The sequence below is a fragment of the Henckelia pumila genome, chromosome 1, assembly GCF_033568475.1.
Source record: "Henckelia pumila isolate YLH828 chromosome 1, ASM3356847v2, whole genome shotgun sequence".
In the NCBI taxonomy this organism is placed as follows: domain Eukaryota; kingdom Viridiplantae; phylum Streptophyta; class Magnoliopsida; order Lamiales; family Gesneriaceae; genus Henckelia; species Henckelia pumila.
In genome coordinates, this window is record NC_133120.1 from 126,664,961 (window position 1) to 126,675,729 (window position 10,769).

The following is a 10,769-nucleotide window of genomic DNA, read 5'->3' on the forward strand; positions in this document are numbered from 1 at the left end:
TGAGTTTAGCGTGGATGCTAGATGTTGGGAGAAGAGATGAATATTGGCCGAGATTGGGAGATAAGAGAAGATGATGAAAATTGGTGCAGGCGATTCTGTCAAAATGAGGGAAGAGAAGAAGGGCGTGAGAAGTGAGAGCAAATAATTTTCCAATTAAAAACCTAGATAAAATAATAATAATAATAATTTAAAAGGAGACAAGGGAGTGAAAAAAAATTTATTTGTTGTAGTAGGTACCTAAATCTCCAAATCTATGACATGGGTACTGAACCCAAAATCAAGTTTTTGATTGGGTATTTAACTATAATTAACCGATTAAACAATCATAAATTCTTTTTATTTTTTTCTAAGAAACAAAAAAACTCTTAATAAATATTATTTTACGTTGCTATTCAAACTCAACCAATATTTTATTCCCCCACTCGGCTACAATCATAAAACTCCACTCGGCTGAAACTGCAAAGAAACTTCGAATATAAAATATCTGAATGTAAAAATGTACATGGTCGGCCGGCAACGAACAGATTTTATTTTAATTTTCACTTTATTTTCACTATTTTTTTGCAAAATTGGAAAAAATAAATATAAAATATATTTACGACATTATACAACCCATGCAATCATAATTTCAAAGAGACTATGGTAGTATTTTGAAGCTATTTTAAGAAGCACTTTTCAGTCTTTCTTTCACAAAATTTTGAAATTTTGTGAAGTAAAAGCTGATAAGTACTTCCTAGAAGCTCTCTCAAACAGTACCTATGAAACATGACGAATGGATTAATGTGCACAAATTGTATCAACCATGTCATCGTGACGAAAAACGAATGGATTAATGTGCACAAATTGCATCAACCATGTTTAACATTTAATTAACTTAAAAACAAGGTACGTGCATGTTACTATTTTCTCAGACTCTACTAGGTTTGATCTATTGCTAGATGTATATATGTAAGCACTGACTGAGATTTTCAGCTGAGTATGCATGCTTATGTATTGCATTTTATGAGCCATGATATATGTTTTACTGTTTTAAATACATCCCACATTTGCACATACACGAACGTTGAGTCGTATCTCCTTCGAGATAGCCTTTCTCGCAGAGTCGCTCAGTCCTACACCTGTTTATATTGTCAGACACCTGGAGTACCCGCACTGAGCGGTGACTGATACTACGGTGACTAGACAAGTGTGTGAGCTACCCAGCAGTTGGAGCCCAAATGGTGCTACATACTCATTGGCGCCTATTCTGCAGGACTTGGTACTTGACCAGTCACCCTAGTCACATCACGTTGCATACATCATATTAAGTTTTGTATATTCATATTTACATACTGGACCTTATTTGCTCACGTCCTTGGTATTATCATGGATATCTTATTTCACGGGGTAGGTCTTTAGCTGGATGGAGGAGGTGGATCAAAGCAGAGTTAGTTGCAGGTACTGGAGATGCCAGAAGTTTTATGCTACAATCAGTTTCATTTGTATATATTTTGGGTGAAAACATTTGAGTTTGTTTTACCGGTTGTATTCCGCCGGTTTATCTTGTATATAGTAGGTTTTTAATTTTTCACAATAAACTATGTTAAGTTTGAATAAATACTGTTTTATTATTATTATTTTAGGGTTTGAATGAGCGACATCTACAGGCCCATGACCTGATAACCCCATACTCCCCTAAATTTCCTTAATTTAGGTAACTAGTTTGTTTGGCTACATCAATATTAATTAAAAAAATGTTTTCAGCACAGAAATATATATTAGCCTTGTTTTTTTATATTTCATACATGTGTTATCTATCTTTATCTTATTGCACCAAATCATTTAATTTAAATTACTATATTACCCTTTATAAATTGAGTAACACTCCTGTGCAACAGTCTCATTCGTGAGACGGGTCAACCCTATCCATATTTATAATAATAAGTAATACTTTTGACATAAAATGTAATACTTTTTAATGGATAACCCATATAAGAGACCCGTCACACGAATATGACCCGTGCAACGGTTGCATACAAGTGTTTGCCTTATAAATTATATTATTCATATTTTATTTATTGTTAGAAGGACAAAATGGTAATTTGTCATTTTTACATAAAATTTAATCAATCAAATAAAATAAAATACTTTATTCACTATTATTTTTTATTTATTTTTTTATTACATTATATTACATATCTATGAATTATTTATCACATCACACCTACCAAACGGTACCTTTGTGAAAAATAATACTACGAACTTTTGACATAAAAAGTAATATTTTTCATGATTGTGTAGGTTAAAAGTTTCATATCATAAAATTGACTCATGAGACGGTGTCGTAGAAAGTTTCCTTTGTAAAAACAAGTGATTTTTGTGGTTCGTGCTGCTTATTTTTTCAACCAAGTGATCATTTCAATTTTCAAATGTACATCAAATCGTTACTACATATCTAAACAGTAACTTAGAATAAAGCAACTTTAAATTACATTAATGCTATTACATCACTTCACACACACTCTTACAGTGATCGAATATATAGTTTATTTAAGCATGATAAACTTTGAAGCCAAAACATATAAAATTGAATCTAATTAATAAAAGATTCAGGATCTGGAGGAAGAGGCACTTGAACAGATCCTTCGAGCATTTGCAATACTCTCTTCATGTTCGGCCTCAATGATGGACTTTCTTGAATGCACCAAACGGCGATCATCACGAATTTTTCGAAACGTTTGATGTCGTCCAATGCTTCCCCGTCATCAGCTACTAGCAAGTGCATTGTACCTTCTTTGTAACAATCACAAGCCCAATCAACGAGAATCACTTCGTTCTCGTTGGTAGCGTGTGTTTCGACGTTCCTTCTGCAACAAATAAGCTCCAATAACAAGACGCCGAAGCTGTAAACATCGACCTTGACTGTGATGGGCAAGTTTCTGAACCATTCAGGAGCTACATACCCTCGAGTTCCTCGGATAGCGGTAGTTGTTCCCGTCTGATCAGGCCTTAAAATTTTTGCTAGCCCGAAATCAGAGATTTTCGCCGTGAGGGACTCGTCTAGAAGTACATTCTGAGGCTTGATGTCACAATGTATGATTTGTGTACTGCACTCTTCGTGCAAATAGCAGAGGCCCCTGGCGGTTGAAAACGCAATCTCCACTCTTCGGTACCAATTCGGCCTCGAGTTCTTGAAGAGAAAGCTGGCAACCGAGCCATTGCTCATGTATTCATAAACAAGAAGCTTGTTTTCACCTTCATCACAATATCCTAACAACTGCACCAGATTTTTGTGGTTAGTTCTGCCGATTGTATTCACTTCGGATTTGAATTCTTTTTCCACATCTTTGGCCAACTCATTCAGCTTTTTCACCGCGATTAAACCGCCACTTTCATTCTTCAAAGACCCTTTATAAACGGTTGAGCAAGCTCCCCTCCCCAGCTCTTCCTTGAATCCATCTGTAGCTTCTTGTAGCTCTTCGAAAATGAAGCTTCTTATGTTGAAGCCAGTGACGGCTGAGTACAACGGTCGAACCGTGTTTGATCCTCGCCCTTTTGATCGAGAAGCAAACAACATGAAAGCGGAGAGTATAATCAGCAACAACAAACTCGAAAACAGAACCGATCCTGTGATAATCAGTGTCATTCGGTTCCACTTGTTCTGATTACTCCCTGGAGTGGCTAAAGTCACGTTGTTTGTCCTTATTTTTAGCAATGATTTCCCAACGAGACTCACATCGACTCTTCCATTAGAAAGAGGAAACTTTTTCTTCCAACAGTTATTGCCTCGATAAAGAGCAAGGGCACAAAAACAATCATCTAGACAAGCCTTTCGACAACCATCTTCTCCATCCGGTTGGAAAAAACCGTAATCATCGCCAGGAAAATCGGTGTTAGGCATGTCGACTAAGGTGAAATGTGATGCGTCTTGAGATTCTTGATCATCACAAACCTGCGCAACGAAATCAGGTTTGCATCCGCTCATTCTGTCGTTCGGATCGACCGGAGAGTAACCAGTTGGGCAAACACAATCGGGCTTCTGATCAATTCCGAGGGAACATATGCTGTTGAAACCACAAGCACCCGGTCCCCAAGATTGTTGTATGAGAAGACATATATTGGAAGGCAAGAAGTCCGAAACAGACCAAGCCGGCGGCCTTCCGCCTGTTGAATTACCAGACTTGGGATATACATAATGCCTGAAAACACCGTCGTAATCCAAAACAGCTCTCTGGTAATATTGTCCAGTTGAAGCCCCATTGGATGACAGGAAATCAACTATCGTTCCATTCTTTTCTGCGAGGAAGATGTAGCCAGATTGGTTAAACATCACTTGGAATCCTCTGCCAAGAGTATTTGATGACCAATATCCGTAAATGTCGTCATTCGTAGGGACGTTTCTGGTGTAAAAAATAAGATTCCCATCAGGTTGTAATGACAATCTGAATCTCCCACTCGACAAATTCGTCTCCGAAAAGCCGGAAACCAAGCTAACCCCTTGATTTAGCATCTGGGTTGGTAACATGGTATCACTTGGTTCATCAAAAGTCTGCCACAAAACCGCAGACGAATCTCCTGCTAGCACAAAGTTACCAGTATCAAGCATGGCACCATAGGCGACCCCGGCCGGTCTCCCCACGCCGAGATTCCAAATCTGCTGTCCACTCGGATCATCCAGCTCGAACCTCCCATCCGCAAAAAGTTGAACCTTGGATCCTTGTTCGGCTAAATCATCGCGATTCGCGGCCCAAACTATGGTTCTTTCAGGTATGTTGTTGAACCAGATGGCGAGCAAGTATCCTCCACTCGGCATTTGTCTCAATCCGAAAGCAAAATCACCAGATGGTGATGACCAAGTTGAATTGTTATTGTCTGCAATGAGATATGAGCCCAAAGAAACGTTGAGATAGGCCTGTGAGGTAGCTAATGTTGGAAGCAAAAGAACCAACATGAAATATAGCAGCATGTTACACAAATCAGCCATATTTAAAGCTAGCTAGCTGGCTGGGGAAGATATTGGTCTCAGAGAAGAAGAAGAATGGAGAATATTGCAGCACCATTTATAGAACTTCCAAGGCATGCAAATCGAAATATTATCAACTTGAGTGCATTATTTATTAGCCAACATTTAATGTTAATGAAAGTATCTAATGCATGTGCAAACTAAGTCAACATATATAATGACAAAGAAGAACGATAAAATCTCGAGTAAGTTCGAGTCATCTAAAGACATATAAGTCGTATAGAGGCAAGTTAAGTACAAAAACCTTGTTTTTAATGAAAAATAGCTTCTGATGTAGTCAAAAAATAGATTGTTTATGCAGAATCTGGATTTTGTGGATTTGAGTCTTTTATGGGCTCTCCTAGATTTCTACACATCATTAAAGAAATCTAAATAATAAAGAAATCTAAATAATAATTTTGGACTGGACCTTATAATTGGACATGAGCCCAGTAGATTTTTCAGTCATAACTCATAACTCATCAGCCCCCAAGGTGGATCTCAACGAAAGAATATAATGTCGGGGATCGATGAAGAGCCAACTTTAGAAAACTAGTCTCGTGAGAGGATCTTACATACGGATTATTCTATGCTACACCTGAAATACTTCTCCCTCTATGATGTGTTCAAATGTCAAGCATTGGATCATCAACACACATGTCAATTTCTTTAAAACTATAAGGGTCCCATGTGATCTAATAGTATTGAAACAGGGGGAGAAACACTCCCGGTGTAGTATAGACTAATCCCTTGCATATCTATCCATGAAACGATTTGACCAGATTCATGTTTGGAGTGAAAATTATTAAATTAATATTTTTATCGAGATAAAAAGTAAGACTTTTTTATAGAACTCCTGTTAGTTTTTGTGCTTTAAAAAATCCTTTTTCCTACTTATATGCAATAAAAAATTCTTTTTTCTTTTTATTATAAGAAACAAAAAAACACTTAATAGATATATTTTTTACCTTTTATTCCAAACTCGATGAATATTTTATTCCCCTACTTGGCTACAAGCACAATACTCCACAAGTGACTCGGCTTTGCATTAAAAAATGAAAAGAAATTCCGAATATAAAATATCTAAATCTAAATGAAAAAAAAATATATATATATATATATATATATATATATATGGTCAAAGTCTGCCTAAGCCGGCAACGAACATATTTTAAAATAATTTTTCTTCATTTTCACTATTTTTTGCAGTTTAGAAAAATCAATATAAAATATATATTTCCGACTTGGAAGGAAGACTAACAGGCATAAAACTAAATAACTAATACTGAAGAGTGTATTAGAAATTCAACACGTGGAAAGCTTATAGGGAACCTTTGGTTATATTAATATTAATGTGTAAAAGTTGGGGTTCATTAATAAAATGATTTGATTGAATCGATCAAATTCAATAGTTTAGAGAGTTTCAAAAAAAAAAATTCAATAGTTTAGAGAGTTTCAAAACCCAACTTATAAAACTGTGGGAAAGGTTCTTCTTGTCAGATATATCAATTTGATTACGATGTTTTTTTTTTTAAAATTCAAATTAATTTGATACATATATGAGTGTTGATACATACATATACATAATTTTTCTTGGATATATAATTGTTTATGCTAATTAATTTTCATATTATTTTCAAAACTCACATGATTAATTAAATATTGAACAATTTAAATTAAGATGAAAGAACATTAATTTAGTAATTAACAAAAATTAAAATATCATAATTATGGATTTATTAGAAATAATAAAATAATGTTTCGAGTTATACATATATGAAAATAGTTTTAGAATAAACATATATTAAAAAATAAAATTGTTATAATATTTTATTTTAGAAAAATTTATGTGATTTGGAATTTTTTTAAAAAACTAATATTTAATATTTAATGGGTGGAGGATATGATGGAGATTTATTAAAATATTTAAGGATATTTTAGAGAGATAGAATGTTAAAATAAGATCTTTTTTAAAAAAGTACCTCCCCCTTACTTTTTTAAAAAAAGTTTATAAGCTGTCAAACAGCTTATTTTGACAGCTTATAAGCTGTTTCTAAAAAAATTTACCAAACAGATCCGGAGAGCTTTTAAGCTCTAAAACAACTTAAAAGCTATTTTTAAGAGCTTAAAAGCTCTCCCAAACACCCTCTTAGGCCCCGTTTGGTTTCAAAAGTCAAGCCAAAAAAGCATTTTTTAAGTGCTTTTCATTTAATAAAGTGTTTGATTGACCATAAAAGTGCTTAAATAAGCACTTTTTTAAGTCAAAATTAGAGTTTTTTCAAAAGCAAAAAATTATAGCTTAAAAAAGTGCTTTTTTTTAAAAATGTCTACCAAATCCAAACGGGGCCTTAGTCACTTTGTAACATTATCTTACCATTTAATAAAGTTTCAGTTTCATATAAAAACTGATTTGATAATTCATGTGTATAGACTAAAATACCCCTCAATTTTATTGACTGTGAAAACAATTGAATGACAATATCGTAATATCCATGACACATTCTAATTTCAACTTCTCATCCCAAGACCCATGTTCTTCCCACGGATTATTCTATGCTACACCTGGAGTACTTCTCCCCCATGACGTGGTCAAATATCAACCATTGGATCATCAACACATATGTCAATTTTCATAAAAATATATGGGTTCCACGTGATCTAATGGTATTGAAATAGGGGAAAAACACTCTTGGTGTAGCATAAACTAACTCGTTCTCCTACTACCCCTTATTTTTTGTACATTATATTTCACACAACGTGTGTGAGTTTGTAAAACATCACCATATTTTCTTAATATCAAAAAAAAAAAAAAAAACATCACCATATATTTTCTTATACAAATTCAAGTAATTATTGAATCTAATTCACTAAGGATTCAGGATCTGGCGGAAAAGGCACTTCAACAGATCCTTCAAGCATATGAAGAACTCTCTTCATGTTGGGCCTGATTGATGGATCTTCTTGTATGCACCAAATGGCAACCATCACGAACTTTTCCAACCGTTTGATGTCGTCCAGGGCTTCCTCATCATCGGCCACTAGCAACCGCAGCCTACCTTCTTGATAACAATCATAAACCCAATCCGCAAGAATCACCTCGTTCCCGTTTGTAACGTTTGTTTCCACGTTTCTTCTGCAGCAAATGAGCTCCAGCAACAAGATACCGAAGCTGTAAACATCGACCTTGACTGTGATAGGCAAGTTTCTGAACCATTCAGGAGCTACATACCCTCTAGTTCCTCGGATTCCTGTGGTCGTTCGAGTCTGATCAGGCCTTAAAAGTTTTGCTAGCCCGAAATCTGAGATCTTTGGTACAAGGGATTCGTCTAAAAGTATGTTTTGAGGCTTGATGTCGCAGTGTATGATTTGAGTGCTGCACTCCTCGTGCAAATAGCAGAGCCCTCTTGCAGTTGAAAACGCAATTTGCATTCTTTGGTACCAATTAGGCCTTGAGTTGTCGAATAAAAAGCTTGCTACGGAGCCATTGCTCATGTATTCGTAAACAAGAAGCCTGTTTTGACCTTCATCACAGTATCCTAGTAAGTGGACCAGATTTTTGTGATTAGTTCTACCGATTGAGTTCACTTCGGCTTTAAATTCCTGCTCAACTTCTTTGGCTACCTTATTCAACTTTTTCACCGCGATTAAACGGCCATTTTCGTTCTTCAAGGTCCCTTTGTAAACAGTCGAGCAAGCCCCACTACCCAGTTCCTCCTTGAATCCATTTGTTGCTTCTTGTAGCTCTTTGAAACTAAAGATTCTTATGTCAACTACCCCAGCAAATGTATTCGTATATGGTTGAAGCATATTCAATTTTCGCCGTTTCAAATAAAAGCAAAACAACAAGAAAGCGACAATAAGAAACACCGAACCTCCTAACAGAACAGATCCTGTGATGATGAGAGTGGATCGGTTGCTCTTATTCGGGTTACTCCCAGCAGGGGCTAATGTCACAGTGTTCATCCTTACTTTTATCAATGCTTTCCCCCCGATGCTTGCGTCAACCCTTCCATTCGAAAGAGGGTACTTCATCTTCCAACAAGAAGTTCCTCTAGATACAGCAACGGCACATAAGCAATCATCGACACAATCCTGTCGACACCAATCTTCTTGGACATGCTGGTATGCTATGTAATCACTACCGGGGAAATCGGTGTTAGGCATGTCTACGAAGTTGAAATGGGACGTATCTTGTGATTGTTGATCGCAACTCTGTGCGACGAAATCTTGCTTGCATCCGCTCATCTTGTCACTTGGATTCATAGGAGAGTAACCCGTGGGACAGGAACAATCTGGCCTCTGATCAATTCCCAAGGAGCATATGCTGTTGAAGCCACACGCACCCCAAGCCGAATTGCTCGGCATACTGAGACATATATTATCGGGTAAGAAGTGCAAAACGGACCAATTCATCGGCCTTCCACCTGTTGTATTACCAAACTTGGGATAGACATAATGCCTGAGAACCCCGTCGTAGTCCAATATTGCTCTCTGGTAATATTGTCCTGTTGAAGCGCCATTCGATGAAAGTAAATAAAGTATTGTTCCGTTCTTGGCTGTGAGGAAGATGTATCCAGATTGGTTAAATATCACTTGGAATCCACTGCCAACAGTATTTGATGATCCATATGGACCGACGTTGTCATCCATTGGGAAGTTTCTGTTGTAAAGCACTAGATTCCCATCACTTTGCATCCAATAAATGAATCTCCCACTTGAGTAATTCGTCTCCGAAAAGCTGGAAACCAATCTACTGCCCTGGTTGAGTATCTGGGCTGGTAAAATGGTATCGGTTGGATTATCAAAACTTTGCCACAAGACAGCTGATGCATTGCCCACCAGCACAAAGTTACCCGTGTCAAGCATGGCGCCATATGCGACACTGGACCTCGCCAGGGGAGCACTCCAAATCGGCTGACCGCTTCGATCATCAAGTTCAAATCTCCCATCTGAAAAAATCTGAATCTTGGATCCTTGTGCAGCTGGTTTATCTCGATTTGCAGACCAAATTATAGTTTTTTCGGGTATTTTGTCGAACCAGATGGCTAGCAAGTAGCCTCCACCAGGGGTAATCTGTTGGAAACCAAAAGCAAAATCACCGGATGGAGATAACCAAGATGAAGTAGGGTCGTTCGCAATGAGCGACGAGCCCGAAGAAACATTGCTATAAGGCTGCGCATTGGAAAATATTGGAAGCAAAAGAATCAGCATGAAACATGAAGCAGTGTTGCAGAGAAATGCAGAAGCCATTATATTTGAGGGAATCAGCATGATAATGGAGAATAGAGAACGACGACCAAAAATTGTTGTGAAGTTATCATTTTTGTAAACGATGAGGAAGAACGACGACCAAAAATTGTTGACTGCATTGCTGAAACCTTCCTCGGCTAATTGCTATGGGTAGAAAATGAAAATGATTTGTCAACTATATTTTGGTTGTGATTTTGCATGTTGCAGCTTATTTAATTCCAATGTGATAAAGGAGGAATATTTTGTTTGTATATACATGAATGATTGATGCTTGTACTTTAGAGAAGCGTGATTTACTTGAGTATTGTGGGTTGCACATTATTATGTTCACTCGATGATATTATGTTAACTCAAAGGTTTATATCGTGTTGATTGATTGTTGTATTTTGAGGGCAGTTGTAGATTAAATTTTTACTGAAATTAAAAAAATAATAAATGACAAATCATTATTATCTTTTTTAGCTTGTCAATAGTATCAATAATTTCCTTCTTGATAAGACATGAACGGAAGATTTTGGTTGAGAATAAATCTAACAAG

At 36.4% G+C, this 10,769-nt stretch overlaps 2 protein-coding genes across 2 annotated transcripts; both read right to left on the reverse strand.

The window, feature by feature from the left end:
* Positions 1 to 2,572: 2,572 nt before the first annotated feature.
* LOC140873967 (G-type lectin S-receptor-like serine/threonine-protein kinase LECRK3) lies at positions 2,573 to 4,963 on the reverse strand. The gene has a single exon (XM_073277246.1). It carries the CDS (start codon positions 4,961 to 4,963, stop codon positions 2,573 to 2,575), a length of 2,391 nt encoding a protein of 796 aa, XP_073133347.1.
* A 2,877-nt stretch (positions 4,964 to 7,840) lies between these two features.
* LOC140873968 (G-type lectin S-receptor-like serine/threonine-protein kinase LECRK3) lies at positions 7,841 to 10,231 on the reverse strand. Its single transcript, XM_073277247.1, has one exon. The coding sequence runs from the start codon at positions 10,229 to 10,231 to the stop codon at positions 7,841 to 7,843; it is 2,391 nt and encodes a 796-aa protein (XP_073133348.1).
* Positions 10,232 to 10,769: the final 538 nt, after the last annotated feature.